The sequence below is a fragment of the Argiope bruennichi genome, chromosome 7, assembly GCF_947563725.1.
Source record: "Argiope bruennichi chromosome 7, qqArgBrue1.1, whole genome shotgun sequence".
NCBI classification, from domain to species: Eukaryota; Metazoa; Arthropoda; class Arachnida; order Araneae; family Araneidae; genus Argiope; species Argiope bruennichi.
The window spans coordinates 37,034,593-37,056,060 of NC_079157.1; the positions used below are offsets into that span (position 1 = coordinate 37,034,593).

General features: G+C 32.6%; 1 protein-coding gene across 1 annotated transcript; it reads right to left on the reverse strand.

The window, feature by feature from the left end:
- Nucleotides 1–576: 576 nt before the first annotated feature.
- On the reverse strand, nucleotides 577–21,055 carry LOC129975349 (dynein axonemal assembly factor 1 homolog). The gene is made up of 5 exons (XM_056088412.1): nucleotides 21,005–21,055; nucleotides 15,203–15,267; nucleotides 8,092–8,177; nucleotides 763–4,530; nucleotides 577–629 (listed from the first exon to the last, which is right to left on the reverse strand). The coding sequence occupies exons 1-5, from the start codon at nucleotides 21,053–21,055 to the stop codon at nucleotides 577–579; spliced, it is 4,023 nt and encodes a 1,340-aa protein (XP_055944387.1).
- Between the last annotated feature and the right edge of the window lie 413 nt (nucleotides 21,056–21,468).

Here is a 21,468-nt window from a genome sequence, read left to right on the forward strand (position 1 = left end):
GACTAGAACCTCAAATAGCTATATAAAATAAACTCTTTATTCGATTTGGAGCCCCTTCTAATGCGGGGCCCCGGGGAAATTGCCCCGCATGCCTCTGCCTTAGTCAGGCTCTGTAAATACTTCAGGATGGTCCCTTTTTAAATTTAATTACATTAGGTTCTTTATTTTTTACCCATACATTATTATGAATACCACCAAATTTATACTCGAAGAACATAATGTTAGTACGAATATCAGTATTGTAACAGGATATTTAACAGGAACTTACCAAAATCAAATATTTTAGGCGTTTCACCACGGCATTTGAAGATTGACTTCGTATGGAAGATACTGCAATGAGGAGAATACATTTTTTATTACTTAAAACAATATTTTACCTTTGAAAGAGCCTTCAGTAAAATAAAATATTTATCATTTAATACCTCTCAGGGGATCCAAGACTTCGTCTGGCGGGTGTGATGATACACTCCTCCTCCTCGAAATCCACCCTTCCGAAGCTGTTGCCTATGAAGGGCTCTGCGCTTTTTACTTCAGATTTGTTTCGGTCGTTCTGATTTCGAGTTTCTGTGTAATCGATTAATTCTTCTTTACGTTCTTTGTAATTTCTGTTTGCTTCATAATCACCATAACTGGTAAATGATAAATTTTCGAAGACTGATTCACAATGATCACGTGTTTCAAATGAAGTTTCAGTGTGTTGATGTTTACTTAAGGGATGAAATATGTGATCTTGATTTTCATTTGCATAGTTTTGTGTTTTACTTTTGGAATGGATTTCTTTAGACTCTTCTTTATCGTTTAGTGCATATGAACAAACATCATCAGTACTTCTTTTCATTGCACTCATTTCGAAGGGGATGACCGTTCTTTTAGAATCTATACCTCGTGCAACATCAGATATAGATGGTGAATTTGTATCAGAATCATTCTTTGCTATGTCTTCGAGATAACTGTTCGTATCTGGTAAGGCTGAAAAATCGAACTCTGAGAATTCAAAAGAGTTTTTAGAATCACCATACCCTTCGAGTTCTGTATCATTTATAGGCATTTCTTTCTCTACATAAAAGTCTTTGAGCCCTAGATTCTCACAGCTGGCATTAGAAATGAAATCGCTTGTTGTCGAAATAGTTGTTTCTATTCTGTCTGGAGAAGATTTGTATTCTTTTTCTTCATCTGTTAGATTCCTTCTAATCCTATTTTCATTCATGTTTTCTGTATCCAACCAAGTCTTCCAGTCAAAATCACTGGGATTCCAACTGATCGTATTGTAACTTTCAGTTTGTTCTAAGTTTGACGTAGCACAAGTTTCAAGAATCAAATCTTCCAGTTCGCGTTGATTCTCCTCAGAAAGAAAATCACATTCTTCTTTTCTCATTTCTTGCGACGATGTTGCATTCATTTCTTGTTCTAAACTATCTGCATCTTCAATTAATAAATTTTCCGAGACTGAAGATGATATTCTTGCATTGTTATTACTGTTAAAAGGCGGTGTTAAGTAGCTATCTGATTCCAGAATAGTATTGTTTTCTAAATCAATTGTATTTTCTCTAAGGACATTTGCCACTTCCTTTACCATCGTTGCTGTCTCATCTTCTTCTATTGGTTGAACATTTATATTTTTTTGATGACTTGCTTCGTTTTCTAAATAAATACTTAATTCCTCTGAACCAGTTTCGTTGCAACGATAACCAACCGGAGTACGATTTTCAGTTGTAAGCAGGTTTGCAATTTTGCTTTCACCAGAACATTCATGAGTTGGTGACATTAATGACAATTTATCTTCCAACAATGTGAGAGATTTTTGAACTTCAAGTCTGCTTTTGAGTGTCAAAAAGTTTCTTTGTTCTCTTGGATGGCGTAGAAGTGCATTGCTTTCATCCTCCGAGATTGAACGACTGCTGTCATCAGATGAAGAGCTGCTCGATATCTCAGATTCATCACTTGAAATGTCATCATCAAAATTTCTTTCCTTAGAAAGAAGCGGCAGTTCAAAATTTGAAATGATTGGTGATCTCTGTTCATTTTTAATTTCATCTTTTGATGATGTTTGATTTTTGTTCATAAATGTGCCATTTTCATATCGCTTTTCTATAAAATCTGAATTCGGTGGACCGCTAACAGGATAACCTGGTTTGCATAAATTTCTTAAAGATAAATTCCATTTTTTTAATAGAGCACTTGCTTGAGGGGAAATGTTTAGATTCCCATCAACTGTATCTCCATTTTCAGATGAAATATTATTGAAATAATTTTTCTTGCCGCTGATACTGAAGTCCGGCGTAATCTTTTCTGAAAAAATTTCTGTGTTGTCTTCAATTTCAAAGCATTCATCATTCCAAGAATTCTTTGCCAGTTCTGTGGCCATTTTCGGCTTTGAGGGTTTTATGGTTGATTTTTCTAGAGAAAATAAATCTGCTTTTTCCATAGAACCTTCATCCGTGGAATTTTTTGTAATTTTTTTGTCATTTTTCTCTTGTCCGAGTTTAAGTTCGGTATTTCGATCTTCATCTTGCCTACCGCCTTCACTTCTTATATTTTCATATTTGTAATCCCGAGGTTTGACCTCATACCTGTTTCCTTTTGAATCTGCTTCAAGCATGGATGACAAGGAAGAGCGTTCTGTTTTTATACTTGGAAGAACAGGATTGCTCTTTGGTGAAGGCACGATTACATCGTCCCTGTTGTTGAGACTGGTTATGAGATCAACTGTAGCCTTAATTTCAGCCTTCTTTTCGCTCTTCGGTGGAATTATATTTCTCTCAGTCGAAACAATTTTCGACATTGCGCTAAAAAAGTCATTTGCATTTATTGCCGCAGAAGAACTGATTTCATTGTGTCCTCTTCTCTTTAAAATGATAGATTCTGATTGGACAAAGTTTATCTCTTTCGTAGAAATGGTAGAAGCATTCTTACGGTCTGCATTTAAAGTTTTTACTTCACCTTGTAAATGCCATTTATCGACATCTTGTGGAATGTTTCTTTCTGCCAAAGTATTAGAATCAATTAATTTCTCAGCTGATTTATACAAAGTATTTTGATTGGTTCCCATTTCATTTTGAGGACTGATTTCAACATTAGATTTGTCCAAACTTAGTTTTGTTTCTTCTTCTATGTTTTTATCTGTAATGGAAGTTAAATTTAGGTCCAGAATTTCTGCTGCTTTGTTCTCAAGTAGATTTAATTGATTGCTTCCAATTTTTGAGGAAATGAAGCTGTCGACATCATTTTCCAGATTCAAACGGTTTTTCCTTGTATTTAAAATATTTTCACTTTTTGATTCAACATCTTGAATTTTATCAGTGACTGAACTGTTTTTCATAGAAACAACGAAGGTTTCATTTTCAGTAAATTCATTCTCTCTATCTAAATAGAAATCGTTTGTTTGAGTTGTGACATGACAATATTCTGTAGTGTCTGTTTCAGATGAGCTGGCTTTCTGAAGATTCAGTAAAGTATTTCTATCGATGGAGAACTTTACATTATTGTTTAAATTCTCAGACTGATTGATGTTTATACTTATGGGAAATTGTCCGGACTTTAAAAGTATGGAAGTAAAAGGTATTTCAGTTTGTGATGATGCATCCATTTTGTTGCATTGTTCTTTTTGCATCAACAGTTCAGAATTAAAGCTCTCAGTATTATTCTGCCCTTCCTCGTTTGCTGTATAAATATGAACCCTAATAGCCACCGATTTGCCATTTGTATGATTTCCAGAAATGAACTGGTTCGAACTGATCACTTCGTGTTTTATAGTATTTTTATGCTTTACAGATTCGTCCTCCAGAATTGTGTGTCGATCATTTGAAAATAAAATAGAAGATTCTGCCTCTCTTATTTTACTAGTCTGCTGCAAAATCGTTTCATTCTCTTCCTGTGAAATTCTAATTTCTGTAACTGGATCACTGTCCCTGGATGGTTCTGAAACTGGCTCAAGAGCACAAAGTATATTTTTTATTTCATGAGGTATGCAATTCTCATTTTCGCCAGACGGGATGGGCGATATTTTTTCTAATGCGGGAATAAGAATTTCATTTCCAGCAGATTCTTTGTAGTCAATCTGTTGTTGGTTATTCTGCTTTATGGTGTTTTCCTGCAGCATAGATTCACCAATCGGTGTTCTGTAAGGATCGCTTGAAGTTGTAATAAAAGATTCTTTCTCTTCACTTTTAACATTCTGTTGTAAAATCGAATCATTTCCATCCGACGGGACTTTAATATCTGCAATTACAGCACTGTCTCCAGAAGATCCCGAAACTTGTTCAAGAGTACAAAGGATATTTTTTATTTCATGGGACACGAAATTCTCACTCTTGTCAACGGGGATCGGAGATGTGTCTTCTAATTCAGGAATAATAATTTCTTCCTTGTCTAATTCTTGGCTATCAATCTTTTGTTGGCTATTTTGATGTAGCAATCTGGAATCTCCATTTTGATCGGAGTTTCTCACCTCTTCACATTTACGGCACTTAGCATTTTCTAATCCAGCCAAAATGTCCATATTCGTCCTTCCTTTCCTGAGGGCTAATACAGCTGCAAATAAAAATATAAAAGACAAATGATCATTTCTTGATATAATGAATTCTCTATAAAGAATTTTATCAAAGAGCTTTTTAAGATTCTTTTTCTTCTCTCAAATTTAGAAAAGTTTAAGGCAATGTTAGATTTTTACCATATAACATCCGACATATGTTTAAAATAAGTAAATTTACAATGATAATTAATAAAAATAATTCACAGGAAATAATCATAGAAGAATATAAGAAAATTAAGAAATAAATGCTACTTGACATGTCTTATCAGGATCAGCCTGCCTATTCATCTGTTTACTGGCCGTCAGTCAGCTGTAGGACTAAGTTATTAGAGCATCTTATTTAAAAAACGTGTAAATAGGACATTCCAATGCTTGGATGTTTGTTTTTGTACTGCTTTACCGACATGCATTGGCAAATGAAATGTTTAACCCTGGTTTAGAATCTCACATACATTATTCATTTACACTTTTCTTCGTTTTGAAATTGCAACTCAGGAGTTATTGGAAGTAAATTGCTAAAGGCCGGCTCTGGTCAGTAATATTGTTCCAGAATGTGTATTTTATTTTATTCATTATGCAACGAAGTGAAACACAAAGCAGATATATTGTTGAAGTACACGAGAAAAATTACTGGAAGAAAGATTCGACGATTGCAATATTTAGATTTTTTTCTTTCTTTCAGAAAAGCGAAAATGTGGCAAAAATAATGATTAAAAATTATATATTTTTGAACATAATTAAAAAGTTTAAAATTTTGGTCGAAAGAAAATAGAACTTTTATTTTGGAAATATTCGTGTGTCAAGAAAGTTTTACAAACTATGATTAATTAGACTGGAAATAATAATAAAAAAATTGACGTTATACTTTTTAAACAGTGTATTTATTAACTCAAACAACAGAAAATATAATTCTATATTTCATTTAAAGCAGTTTTTCCCAATGGTAACAATTATCTAAGTGAAAAGTTTTAGAAATTACAAATTCAGCCGCGGGGGGGGGGAGTCATGTATTTTCTTCTCAGATCTGCTTAGTTATTTTAAGAACTGTAAATTATAGAATGTATCAAAGGTCTTCATACAATTTCAAAACTTTATATCCTTTTAAAAGTCAGGTTACAGAAGTTACATATATTTTCAAAAAACTAAGAATATAGAAGAGCTTTCACTTTGTAATATATTAAAATTTAGTCTGATTTCTACAGGTACACTCGATACCCTTGATTCCTCTTATATTTTTCCAGATGGAAGACACTAGATGAGAAACTGTAGTACAAATAAACAGGTTTTATTTTTACTTTTTTCTGATGGGTGTTCCAGTCTTACAAAGTTGTTTCAGTCATTAGGAAAAGATCCGATTCGTATTGTTACGGAATTTCTTTCATATATTCTATAAATCCATAAAATCAACGAGTTCGCTTGTAGTGGATGTATGGTGTAACACATGTTAGGTGACAGTGTATGGTCAACAGGCCTCAACAACAAATAACAACGTTTATTAACACAAAGACAAGAATACGCAGCATACAAAACACAGCCGAGACGTGCACAAGTAATAAACAGCAGCACTGCTAGCAAACGGCCGAAAGCAAGCAGCACAACAATGATAAGCAGCTCGAAGCACTCAGGGGGAGAAATCGTTCAACTATTAACTAGAATTGAGTTCAAATAACTGCCTCCAGCTCGGTCTCACGGCCTTATATAATTCCCCAGAAAAGACCGAGAAGATTTTTGAACAATCAAGCATGATTCGCGTCTTATTGATCCTATTGCCAAAGTTCTTGAAGATTCTAGTGTCATCCCTTTTGTCACCAAAACCAAATTCCTCGTCCAGTGGTCTCCAAGACCAGAGGTCATAGATCCGGCATCTAATCAACATTCAATAGAGCTATGTGTAAAACTTTCTTTTCTACGATGGAACCAATTTTGCTGGAGAGCAACATTTCAGATTCAGTATTAAACTACTGAAAGCTACGCCTTTGAAAATTTCCATCAATTAGATCTCTAACGGTGTCTGGCATTCTGTTAAATGAAAAAGAACTTCCTGACAATTATAGCAATACAGTGAGAATCACGCTGTCTCAACTCTAAAGAAAGAACTTCAATAATGTTCAAAGATTGGGCTTTGTTCGTGAATACGATTGTTTCGTCCATGGCCCTTGGGACACCAAACTTTGTTTCTGCTTCTTGGTGTCCCAACGACAGTTATTCAAATCATCTGGATGCTATGGAAGGGGAAGGGGTAACTCCTTTGTGGCTCTCTCATACTTTCTTAAATATGTCTTATATCTTTTGATATTTTGCTGTTAAGACTCGAAATTGAGCTGAGTCAGATGGCAACATACAAATAATTTTCTTTTGAAATTAATCAACTTTAAATAATTACAAACATCCAACTAGGGATGATGAGGTAGTTCAATTAAAATGCCGGATAATAAACTCCTGTACTTTTGATTAAACAGTTCAAGCTCTTCAGTTAGGAGACTTCTGATTTCTAAATACTTCTAAGTTTTGAAAATGACAGGAACTTCAACTTGCTGCGACACAAAGTCATCCTTGGCAATAGAAGTAGTTTTGGAACATTTCTGAATATGCTCAGTGAACTGTTCTCAAAGAAAAGTGTCTTGATAATTATATGAAACTTTCTACGTCTTACAGATATACCTAGAAGACCTCATATGGAAGGGAAACAAGTTTTCCGATTCCTTTTTACTTTCTCGTAAACAAAGTGTAGAGAAAGTATAGTAATCGTCAAAAATTCGAACTCCAGATTTTGCCTCCCTGAGAGCGAAAAACACATTATTGAAAAATGTCCGTCTGTCTGTGACAAAGATAATTCAAAAACTATTTGAGCTAGGTGGTTGAAATTTGGTGTACAATTTTTACACCAAATTTGCAGATTTCTGTCGAATTTTGAGCAAAATCTGTTCCGAGAAAGTCCGGTGTTCGAATATAAGTTAACACGATAGCTAATAAAAGTTAAAACGCAGAGAGCTAGTTAAAAAAAAAATTCGGTCCACATATCTAACATCTATAATTTAGACACCTGTGAAACTCTCAGCCAAATCCAACAATGGATTGACTGTCTGTTGGTCTGTACTTTCAAAAATAAATAAACGCGATATTTCAAAAACGCAATGATTTAAATATATCAAATTTGGTATGGGAATTTGTGACTACATATACAGTTTTGTGTCAAATTTCTGTTTCAATCGGTCGAGAAAAACGGGTTTAAAACACAAATTAGATTTTTGGATACTATTCATGCATGCCAGCTATTAATCGCCAAATACCTCGCCAAGGATGACACGATAGATCCAGTAAAAATACTAAATTCACGTCAAACATTGATATTTTAGAACTATTGTAAGGCATTCTCAGGCATGGCAAGTTTGTTAGAGAGTATGCGAGAAAGTTTTGAGGAAATCATTGACGCTGGTTTTCCAGTAATATGCGAGTTATTTATCTGCAAATGACAGTTCTGAATCTATATCGTTTTGAAATTGGATGAAAATATTTGATATACTTTGTTTTTTCTGTAAGATAGATGTTTAAGCACTTGCCTTCCACGCTTCTACGGATCTTTTCTTGTTCCATTTCTTTCCAGCGCAGCCTTTCTTTTCTTTCGGCCTCAACGCCTCCTTTGGACCTGTTGGGAAGACAGACGCCATTTTAGTGAAATAACGATGCAAATCATCTAGAGAAATACTGGATCACCGCAAAATAATATCATTTCTTATATTTTGATCTAAAGTGATATTTAATAGGATGGTTTCAACATAAGCATTTACATTAAAAGTAGCCGCTTTTAGCGACCAGCTTGTACCTATTATTCAGTGTTTCGGTTGTTAAATGTTAATGCTGAATGCATATTTTTTAAAAACTTCGGCACTTTTCCGCTTCTGAGGGCCTTTGGCGACAGTTATGTTATTTTCGCCAAATCGCCAACAAAAAAAAATCGCCAATAGTTTGACAATTTTTTTACGGCCCTCGGAAACGGAGAAGTACCAAAATCTCGCCTTGTTATTTGATGAGACTGCAAAATATAAATTTAACTGAATAAATCAAAAAGAGTTTTAATGCGTTTCAAATTTTATATCTCGAAATACCCTAGCGAATACCCTACCTATGAAGCGAATACCCTAGTTTAAAATTAATGTTCAAGGAAAGCAATTATTTAGTTTCAATTTCAACATCGACTAAAACACGCGATTGAATGTTTTCATAGATAAGTTTGAATTTCATTGTAACGTAAAAAAATTAATTGTTACAAATTGTGTATTACATTAAAAATTATTAAATATAAAGAAAATGCAGTATAGAGATGATATCATTAAATTTTTGAATTTTAAGATAAGTCAGCCATTTAACTCTCCGACCCATCACGAAGACACACGGATTTAAACCATAAAACTGAATGACCGGACCGCCGCAACAGCAACATTGGCGGGAACTGTGGTTGAGTCCTAAGGGCCGTCATCGGCCACGGTACAACCCTCCCCGAAGGAAGTACGTCCCGTCATCGATGGGAGGAGCCAGATCCCCCCACCTATTAGTGTACTCTCCAGGGTGGCGAGATCCAACCACCATGCCGGAAGCATCTAATCCTCATATCGAGGTGCCCCCCCCGGGGGGATGAATTTTAAGATAAAGCAGAAATCATTTTTGTGAGACAATAGTTTAGGAAGAGATGGTCTTTTATTTCCATAGGTATGCAATAACAATTACCCATTTGGCAATGGTTAAACCTATTTTCGAGCTCGATTAAACTTTGTTTGATGCCTATTTCACAATTTCTTTTACACTTTTTCGTTCCTCTAAGTGTATCGAGTTTTTGGTGAACCCTATCCAGAGCATTTCTAATAATATTTTGCTGCATCATTAATTAGCGAAACACTGGATTAAGTGCAACTCTAAAACATTCAATGAAGCAATCTGAAACATTCTTATAGTGATATGTTCATATTTAAATTGTTGCCATTCGGCAATCTATATTTATAATAAAGTTCAATGTGAATGCGTGCACGCGTGTTCGTGTGTTGGCGCTCTACTTACCAGACCGTTTGACCTGCAGCTACCCAATTTAGCACGTGTTTACCTTGGAGGTCGAAAATGTGCACCTCAGAGCAATTTTTTGGAATTTTTAATTAAAATTTTAATTAATTAATAATTAAGTGAAATTTCGACGTTTATCTGCTATAACTTCCGAAAATATTACAGCATAAAACTGATATTTACATCACACTGAAATTCAAAAAATAATCCTTTCAATGATACTAATGTTTTAACCAAAAAAATTAAATTTTTATTTTTAATGAATTTTTAAAAAATAATTTAATTATATTTTTCAACAACTTATATCCTACAAAATAAAAATAAAATTTAACTTGCACGAGTGCGTGATGCTTCAATGGGGATAAAATTGACTTTTATCAACGCGTTGCCATCATATTGACAAAAGTTCAAATTAAAAAAAAATAATTTAACTATCTTTGAAAATGAAACATAAATATATGTAATTTACAGCACGTGTCTGTATGAAATAAAATATATATGAAATGGGATATTTTTTAAAGAGTAAATTCAAGGGAACTTTTTCTATAACAATACCTATATTACTAATTCAATGAAACAGTTTTATTTAAGGCAAATGTGGTTTAAAATGTTCAAGATATCTATTCTAATCGGAGCCTAACAGCTAATTTATAAACCGTTAGTGACAGACATCCATCTGCTAACTAAATGGTCTAAATGAAATAAATAATTATACTTTATGTAAATTGAGCCAATAAACGCTGACGAATTGCGAATTTTAAATTTCTATATAGATTCTTTGCTCTGTGAATCATATTTAACAAAATATTCTTGAGACGTTAATATTTTAAATAAAAAGAGTTGCACTCCAATCAACTAAATCACTAAAGCTCCAATCACTAAAGCTGATCGATTTATGAAAATCTGAATATCACTAATCTGTAAAAATGGCGATTTTAGATTACTTCATCGACCGTCTCAAGGAAGCCAATCATTTCCCAGGGTTTCTTAAATTTAATAAATCGGCCAGATTTGATCGCAGAAGATAGAAACTTTTATTAAAATATGTAAAAGTTGGAGTGTCATGAATATTTAGCAGAATATGATTCCTTAGTACCAATGAATTGTTTAAAATTTAAACTTTATAATTTTTTTGTATATTTATAAACCGAAAAAAAATTAGTATTGACATTATTTAAATCCTTTTAAAAATAAAAATAAAAAAATCACAATAAATTTTACAATGTTCATAAAATTTTTGAAATTTCATGGACATGAAATTTTTGTTGAATTATTCTTTGAGGTATTATAAATTATGAAAATTATTCTGTAGTGTACAAAAGACTTCAATGCCGAACTCCGTTGCTTTCAGTTCTCATATTTTTTATAAAAAAAGACACATGCTTGGTTTCAGTAAAAATTGTCTTTATATTAGTTGTAGTTAATTTATATTAACTGATAGAAAATTGGAGAGAGATCCGTAGTGTAGTGAACAGAAAGGCTTAAGGCCTACATTATAGTATAAGAGAATTATAAGACTAATTAAAATTTGAATCTTAAAAATATTTTGATGAAAAACCTATTACGAGACCAAGTTACATAAAATACTTAATTGAACATTTTAATGAGCATTAATACTAGTGAATCGGCTGGTCGTCAAAGCCGGCTAGTATATAATAAAAACGATTTCTGTGCCACACACGTTAGTGTTTTGTATAAAGAGATGTAATGCAATCAAGATTTGTGTAGCCACTTTTAAGACAACCTCATCAAATGTGCTTTCTAAATAAAGTATCAGAAAAGATATTCATTTTTATATTTAAAAATACCTATAGATTTGGTTTTGAAAAAATTACAGGTTTAGAACATACATAGTTCAGTTCCTTTTATTTCAGTATCTGAACAAGATGTTTTGCTGCAGTGCTTAAATATGTTCACGAATTGATCGAATCTTTGGAAGCGTAATAACATAGGTAAGTGATTGCATAAAAACTTTAAAATTCATTTTTGTAGAAAATTATATAAAACTTTCAATCCTCATATCTTTTCCGATGTTTTAAATTTTTTTAAAGGATTTAACAGTTGGTTAACTCAATATTACGAGAATCTTATTTTAATTTAGACAAAGATAATCTCGTATATCGGAATCTCGGTCTAAAAATGTGAAACATCTGTTTACGGTAGATTTGAGTGAAAAATTCTATAGAATGGGCGAAGTAACTAGTACTGCAACAAAACATTTTATCCAGATACTGAAATATAAGATTCTGAGCTATGTTATAAATCTGTAGTCTGTATCTGTAATTTGAATTTGCAAAGCCAGATAAGCGAATGCCATAACAACCAGTTTGAACCTAACCATGAAACTGGATTTAATCTGGGAACAAGTTTTTGCATAGTATAGGCGAAATGTTGATTTTATAAGCAGATTTTTCTTTTTCAGCGACTCCTTTTGCGGTTGCGTCCTCTTACAAGAATTGTTCACAAATGAAAATTGTGTCCCCCCATTGATCTCGAGCTTTTTAAAAGCAATGAGAAAGACACAAGCTACCAAAGATTGCATTCAAAAATTAGAGCATCAATAATATGAGATTCAAAGATGACAAACTATTAACGTTTTGTGATTTATAAGGAAATAATTCTATCTGGCAATATAAACTAAATTTTGATTTTAACAAAAGCTGTAAATTAGCAGAATATGAAAGGATAATAAATAAAACATCAAATGATTAGTTGTAATTTATTTCAAATATTAAGAAATGAATTTTTAAAATTAGTTACGAACTTGCAGTACCCGCACAGCCTTGACCGTAGCATAACATCCAAGAGTTAAAATTAGCTTTAAACTTAAGTCTAGTCTCCACCCGATATGAAATAGGCATGTCACGCAACATCAAACAAACATAAAAATATATTTAGAAATCAAAAATAACAACAAATAATTTTTTATAGCACACAGTCAGAAATATTTAGACTTTTAAAAAGGTAAAAATATGATATGTTCATAGATGAAACAGTTCACTAAAAATACAAAATGGAAAAACTGTTTTAAAGTCTAAAAACATACAAATGAGTCATTGTGCCTACTGTTCCACACTTGTTTATCAACTCTGTATAATCTGATATGAAAATAAAATTCAGCTTGATACATAATATTTCTTTGTAAACTATATTGGCTGTCTTTTCTCCCTGGTGTCAAGACAAAAAGATTTTGTTTGGATGTAACTCTAGAAAGTGCCACATAAAGTTTTCCATGAGAAAAATATATAAGTGCAAAGAACAGATACTACTATATTACGCATGCGCGAATCGTAGTAGGAAAATAATTAAAATTGTAATTATAAAACTTTTTTATTTTGATATGAGTTCAATCTAACAAAATCATCCCCAATAAATACCCTACAAAATGGTACAATATCTAAAATATCAGTTAAGTATTTCTCGAGTTTTTCTCTTTCAAACATACACACGCTTTCAGGGGACTTCTTTTTATACTACGTATAGATTATTAAATGTGTGATATATATTTGTGCAACCAGTTATCACCTCCTGGTCATACAAGGTCCAACTAGTGAGAGAAGAAACATATTCTTGAATTTTATGCATTTTAAAGTTGAAATCACTTTTGTATAAATGTAGCAGTTAAGGGATGACTTTCTCTGAAGAAGAATGTATTCTGTTATGTTCGTCCAGACGACAACGAAAGTCAGTGAATCACGTTTTCGTTCTAAAGAATAATGATGGTCCAAGATGAACATAAGGTGCAGCAAAGCTAACTGTTGATAATGTGAATTTTCCAGGGCTGTTTCAACTTGCGACTCAATTACCGCTGTATACAAAAAAGCTAGCTGCAACTGCAGAATGAACCCTGCATTCGATGACTCCGTCTGGAATCTTGTACTAGGCTTATGTAATCTAGATATTAAAATTTTACACTGTGAACCTAATTGGGAATTCGAAATTCGACTTCAGTATGATACAATTACTTGTAGAAACTTTCTAGAAAAATAACAGTCTTTATGTTGTCAAAAAGCCAAAAGCATCATTTTATTAAAAGTATTGTTTCAGTCGAGTTCCAAGATCGAGGATCCACTTATGATTTATCTTTTTAAAAAGATGTGAATTGACACCGTTGCACTTCTTCCTGTTTAAAGGTAGGTTTAAACTCGGCAAGTAAGACAACGCATGCGCAGAAAGGGACTGATCTATGTTTGCCACAATTTCATAAGATAGATTCAGGGATTCCATGCTTGGCTTTCAATTGCCATTTTGGCGTCCCTGTATTTTTCTTTTTCACTGTGTATCACATTAAAATGATGGATATTTACACGAGGAAACATGGAAATATAAAAAAAGGTCAACATACCTAAATTTGGAAAACTATAGAAAAAAAGACAAATAAAATGAAACACACGCAAGCACACAACCTCGCATCAGAAAGAGCAAAGAGGAAAAAATGTCGGAATTAATCTATGATAAGTGATTAATTTTTTCATGCCAAATCCCACAACGCTTTCGCAGAGAAAAACATACAATACAGCGGCTAGTTATTGTCCCCTAGAGACAAGAATTTGCCATGGACCGAACAACAGTTTTCAGCCTTTCTACGCATGCGCTACCTACTGGCCGTTTTATAACTGGTTGAGTGTAAACCCACCTTAAGGGAATTAAAAATCATTATTATTTCTCGTGTCTTATGCTGCTAAAAGAAATGAAAAATAACTTCAAAGTAAAATATTACAAAATGGCGAACTCTCCAATCATGATCGGCAGACTTTCGTCTTTTTCTCTGAAATCAAGCACGTGCAAGAGTTTTCTTCCATACAATATATTTGCATTTCCTTATCACAGTTTAGATATAAAAATTTATTTCAATTCTTAATGAATTTCCGAAAACATTTGAAACGTTTCATAAAGTACAGGGTGTTCATTAATTATTGTCGGGGTTTCCGTACTTCATAACTTTCGAATAAAAAATATTACGCAAAAACCGATAAGGTATTCGTAAATTACAACTCAAAGAATTTTATTAATGATATTAAAGTGTAAAGCTTGCACAATTTGCACTTTGTAGGCATTCAGTTGAAGGCGATTATGTATTCGTAAATTACAACTCAAAGAATTATGAATACGTAAATTACAACTCAAAGAATTATGAATACGTAAATTACAACTCAAAGAATTATGTATTCGTAAAGTACAACTCAAAGAATCGCCTTCAGCTGAATACCTACAAAGTGCAAATTGTGCAAGCTTTACACTTTAATATCATTAATAAAATTCTTTGAGTTGTAATTTACGAATACGTAATCGGTTTTTGCGTAATATTTTTTATTCGAAAGTTATGAGGTACGGAAACCCCGACAATAATTAATGAACACCCTGTATTTGGAAAGCAAATTCACATGTGTGAGTAATAATTATTACTTAGATATCTTGATCTATGAACGACTCGTTCTAACTTCACAGTTGCATTTAGCTTCTTCAATTTAATTTTGATTCAAATTGCTTTTAATTACGTCGATAAAGTTCACACGATTTGCTAAGTAGTTTTCAGTTAGAATAATAAACTTGCTACCAAATCAATTTCTGGAACAATTACAGTCATTATAAAACAAAAATAAGGAAAGATTTTCATACCAGGCATTTACACAAGCTCGCTCTTTATCTGTGACCGGCCTGTCGTCGAGGTAGCACAAGTCTTTCTGAAATATTACTGAGTTTAAATGGAAAGAACTACATTTGGGACTTTTGAAATTTTAAGATAAACATCATACTTACTATTCCAACGATGAAATTTTTTCTGTAATTTTTCATATGTTTTAATACTGGATTCCCACTCATATTCAGAACTCGCTGAAAGAAAAAAAAAAAAATGTGCGTCAGTTTATGCAACAAGAAAAGATTGTGACTTTCTAAAATTAAATCCCTTTATAATTTTTTTCTATTTTTCATACATATATCTGTTTCTTTAAAAATTTACAGAAGGAGAAAAAAAATGACGTTACTAAAAATTTCAAGAAAATTGTGAGAAACGGTATTTTTCTAAATACCGTTAGATTTTGAAACCAAATATGTTATATTTCAAAAAGAACTATAGCATAGTCATCAAGAAATGGAATGGTTGAGTTCAAATTGTTGTAAAAAGTAAACCAGCGGAAGTGGTTTCTTCAAAACTTTCCCGCATACTCTCTAATAAACATGTTATACCAGAGAACGCCTTGCATGGCATTGGCTTACAACAGGTGTGGGCATTCAATCGATTGCGATTGTCCGGTAGATCACTAAGACATTTAGGTGACCGCCTTTACTAAGACCTAAGACACGCATACTAAAACATATTTATGGAAAAATTTCAAAAATATTTCTGACGAGCTGTTTAAAAACGAAGGTACATCAAATAAAGAGAAATGTTATGATGAAATAATATCTGAATTCGAGGGACGTTTTCAAGAATTTACTAGATTAGAAACATTTGTTACATTCATGTGCTTCCCATTATATCTTATCTTCAGCTCCTGAGGAAAACGAAGTCTTTTCTCTTCAAAATGACATAATTTTAAAAGCACATAGTTCAGAACCTAGGAATAACTTTTGGAATCTAATGGACAAAGTAAAGTATCCTAATTTTTTAAAAAAGTTGCATATCATTTAACATCATTCTTTGGCTCTATCCGCTTGTGTGAATCTGCATTTGCAACGATGAATATCATTAAGACAACATATTGTTCCCGTCTCACAGACGACCCCTTAGAATCCAGTGCACGATTAGCAGTTACCAATTATATACCGAGATATTCAAGATTGGTAGACTATATGCATATTAAGTATTCTATTAACTATAATAAAGATAACTAACCTTAGATGAAAACGATTTATTTTCTAATATATTTTGAATTGCTTGCAAAATGAATTGAAATGCATTATTGTATTTGTGGCTATTATTATTAGGATTGTAGTTATGTAGGTAAGTATATATTCCGTATTTATTATTAAGTTATTATAATAAATATTGTAGGCCTTTTCTTTATATCACCACACCTGCGTCACTGGGTGGATCTCGAAATTTTGACAAAGTTAGAAGTAGCCCATACACTGGAAAAGTTTGCTCACCCTTGGCTTACACTAATTATGAAATGTTAATCTTTGGCGTGAATTTAGCATTTTTACTGAATCTATCGTGTCATCCTTGGCGAGATTTTTGGCGATTACTCCCTGGCATGCGGTTAATAGTATTCGAAAATCGAATTTGCTTTTCGGACGCATTTTTCCGAAATGATTGAAACAAACATTTGACTCAGAACTACACTTGCAGTAGCAGAATCACATATCAAAATTCGATTTATTTAAGTCGTTGCATTTTTGAGTTATCGCGTTTTTATGTTTCCGAAAGTACAGACCGACAGACGGTTAACCTCTCATTGAATATGGCTCGAAATTTTATAGGTGTATACACTATACATGTTAAATGTGTGTGCCGAATTTTATCCATCTGGCTCTCTTCGCTTTGCAGTAATCGTGTTTACTTATAATCGAAAAGTCGGACAGACAGACATTTTCTAAATAGATTTTCCTCAAAATTTGAAAGAAATCTGCAAATTTGATGCAAAGGCCATGTACCAAATTTCATTCGTCTAAATGAAAAAGTTTTTGAATTATCTATATAACAGATAGACGGACAATTTCTAAAAATGTGTTTTTCGAATCCAAGGAATTATATAATACGTGGAGTTTCGTTAACTCAAGAGAGTTCGAATTTTTTGACGATTACTATACTTTTTCTATATATACTATGTACACGAAAAAGTAAAAAAGATTATTGGATGATTAATGACAAAATTAAAATTATTGACATTCAGTTGCACTTAAGTATTTATTAACATGAAGCTCATGTTGTCCCACATGATTAAAATAAATAAATATTTCTTAGGAACAGCATTTTATTTATCATGATCCAAGATGAGGAATGTTTGACGAACTTAGCGACAAGAGCCTAATATTAATTTTATCTGGAATAAATTCTGTTATCATAGCATTTAACTTACGACACTCGTGATTCGAGACACTCACGATTTCTTAGAGTTTAATGAAAATGCTGCTATAAAAAAAGTTTGTATGTTTGTTTTTGACTTAGTAAAGAAACTATATTGAGCTAAAATTTAACAAGAAACATTTTTTATTGCATTTGCATTGATATTCAGGCTTCAAATAAATATTTTCTTTAATCTCAGGTTTTAAATTAGACATCTATAATCTTACTCACATTTTATCGTCGTTGACTAATCTGATTCTTTGTATTAACGTCCCCTCTGAAGCAGCACGAAGATTTCTCCAATTTTAGACACAAAGGCCACTTACACCTTAGGAGGTATAGGTGGCTAAAATCGATATTTTTAAGGATAAATATTAGAATTAAGGACTAGAAATTAAGAAGAAGAAAAAGCATCTTATACTAAAAGCATCTTATATTCTTATACTAACATAATACAGTACGTTTGTTCTTCACAAAATGGACAGTTAAAGTTACGGAGGTGAGAATCGTATTCTTCTTTTCTTCCTAGAAATTAACATATCACAAAAGGTGCTATATTTTTCGAGAACAAAAATGCTCTCATGCTATTGACTTGACATGCATAAGACTTCAATTGTGTTGAACTGAATTTCTGAATTGATTAAAATTTTAAACTTGACCATTTTTTAAGGTACTTTATACTATTTAAGAGACTGTAACGCTCCGTACCGTCTTTATTACTACGAATGTGAAATATTTCTTCACTGCAAGGAAGACTGTTTTACAGTTCTAATGGATGCTGAATCGACTCGAGTCGATGGTGACAAAAACGGAACATAATAATTTCAGCGATATATCGATTAAGAGAGAAGATGCGATATCCTTATAGAAGCTTCTAGGCCCTGTCACAGAAACTATAATGACCGGGAATACAAAGCCGAGAGGAGTTAGCTAATTTGTGCTCCAATGAACTCTGTCTGAATACTCTATAGCTTTGTAGTTATTTAATAGTAATTTTCTGCATATGTGCATGTGCTGTTCTTGTGTACACTTCGACTGTGTTTTGGGGTTGTGAATTTGTGTTTACGTATAGAATGTCTTTATCCGTTACTACGCCTGAACGAATTTTTTTTATCTTACAACAACTGTTGACATCCTGTTTGAATTTGAAATTGATATAGACTTACAATTTCAGTCATAAAAACTTATCCCTGCACATGTGGTCATTCCTGTTATTAAATAACTGAGCGGATATAGACAGTTTTAGTGATCAGACTATAAATTTAATTTATCTAGCGTCTTTCGTTTATGAGTTATAATGCTCTTATGCTCATTTATAAACAGGCGAAATGACAATGAAACTTTTGAAAGATTTAGTCGAAAATTGAACGCAGTTCTATAATTCAGAAGACAAAACAATATGTTTGATTTAATCCTTATAGTTTTTTAAGTTTTCGAATTATAATGTGCATATGAATACGATGAACAGATAAATAGACTTCTCGTGGACGATTTCAGCCAAAATTGAATAGAAATCTACAACTTTGGTGTCAAATCTCGTCGAATTAGATCATTGTGGTTTTTAGTTATGGTGGTTATAGACATGCCGATCAGTATCATTCCAAAAGTGTTTCTTAAACTGACCAAGGAAAATCTAAAACATGAATTTGCATTTAAAAAATATCGTAGTAGACTTTTCGATTTTTGACGATTATAACTTCTCTTTGTCTATTTCGTATGCAAAACAGTAATAATAATAATAAACAGTAAAATTCTGCTTTCAGTTCTTAAACAGTATTTTGCACTTTCTGGTAGCTTCCAGAACACTTGTCCCACCTCTGAACCGAGTGGGAGTATTTTGGCATTTTGGTGCATGGTTCGGTTTGATGTATTTGATCCAATTTGAATTTATTTGGCATTTTGGTGTAGCATTTTGGTGCATGGTCCAATTAGAAGCATTTGATACAGTTGATTGAAAGTCGGTTCAGTCTGAATCAGGAAATCTGTATTATAGAAAAAAAGGATTTAATTAAGAGCAACTTTTTCTGCGATGTTTATAGTTTCGCCAGAAAGCTTGAGGATTTTCTAAATATGCTAAAACTTCCAATAAATTAACCTAATTATTATCAGTATACATTATTGTCCAACTCCGTTTGTAACCTGAAATTTTCTCTGTATTCATTCATTATATTCCCACTTTCCAAGACAGTTAAAATTTATTTCCATTATTTCCTTTCAGCAATTTAAAAAAAAAAATTTGGCAATGCATTAATTTTCTGTTAGTAGATCACTATTTATTTAAAACTATTTTGACTCTGTCATATACCTAATATAGAGAAACTATAGTGCAAGTCAAAATATTCTAACTCGAAATTTTGGCGAATCTCCACGTTTTAGATTCTGAGTTCGAACACATTTTTGGAAAATGTACATCTATTTGTCTATGAGAAAGATAGCTGAAAAGCGTATTGAGCTAGATGGTTAAAATTTGGTATACGGTCTTAATACCAAATTTGTAGATTTCTATCAAATTTTGAGCAAAATATATTCAGAGCTGTCTGTCTGTTCGGCTAACAAACAAATTTTGCACCACACCCTAGAAGAGATTGACTCTCTATAGATCTGTACCCTCAGAAACATGTGAACCTAATAACTTAAAAATGAAGTGACATAAACATATCCTTTTATATGGGATTTTTTGCCGACAAATGTAGCTTTTTATCAAATTTCTGTTTCAATCAATATGGAAAATTGCCTTTAAACACAAATTTGATTTTTGGATAGCATTAACCGCATCTCAGAAAGTAATCGCCAAAAAATTCACCAAGGATGCCACAATACATTCTATAAAAACTCTAAATTCAAGCCAAAAGTTGATATTTCGTAACTATTGAATGCCAATGCCTAGTGGGACGTTCTCTGAGATAACATCTTTATTAGAGTTTATACGAGAACTTTTGGGAGAGATCACTCCTGTTATTCCATTCAGTGAATTCCAGACCTTTACTGTTTATTTTTAATGTTACTATATATTTATAGCTAAAGTGTGCTGGTAATTATGATTTTTTATTTTCTCATATAGGTTGTATAGAGAAAGTATAGTAATCGTCAAAAAGTTCGAACTCCAGATTTTGATGCATCTCCAATTTTTAGACCTCTCTTAGATCGAAAAACACTTTTTAGAAAATGTCCATCTGTCTGTGACAAAGATAACTAAAAAAACCTTTGAGCTAGGCGGATGAGATTTATTAGAGGGTATGCGAGAAAGTTTTGTGAGGACCATTTCCATTGTTTTTTTTAACCACCACCAATATATTTGAAATTTTCTGCTACAACTTTCATTTTTTAATGTATAGCAATCAGATCTAAGATATTATAAACAGTTAGGGAAAACACATCAACTAGAATTGAAAAAACGATAATGTACTCACCAATGAGGGCATTGCTGCAAAAACATCCAGAACTCCCGGGTCATCAATCATGTTATTCGAGATATCCACATTCGATATCGAGTGACATTTTGCCAAGTGTTGAATGTCTGAAATGTTCTTCAGTCTGTTGTTGCTGATCTGAAGAGTTTTTAACCGAGGAAGACAACCTGTTGGTGGAAAATGTGTGCTTCAAATGATCAATGAAGAAAACAGGGAACACCTGAAGAATCGAATTCGTACTTACTAAGATTCTGTATCTGAGAGATGCAGTTCTTGCTCACATTCAGTGAATCCAGATTTTGCAGATGATCCAAACTGTTGATTGAGGAGATCAAATTTTCTTGCAGGTACAGACATCTTAGTTCTGTCAGATGATCCAGGTTTTCAATTTGTCTAATTCCGTTATTTTCCAACCATAGACTTCGTAAACCTGTATACTCCTCTAAATTTTCTATCTTGGTTAA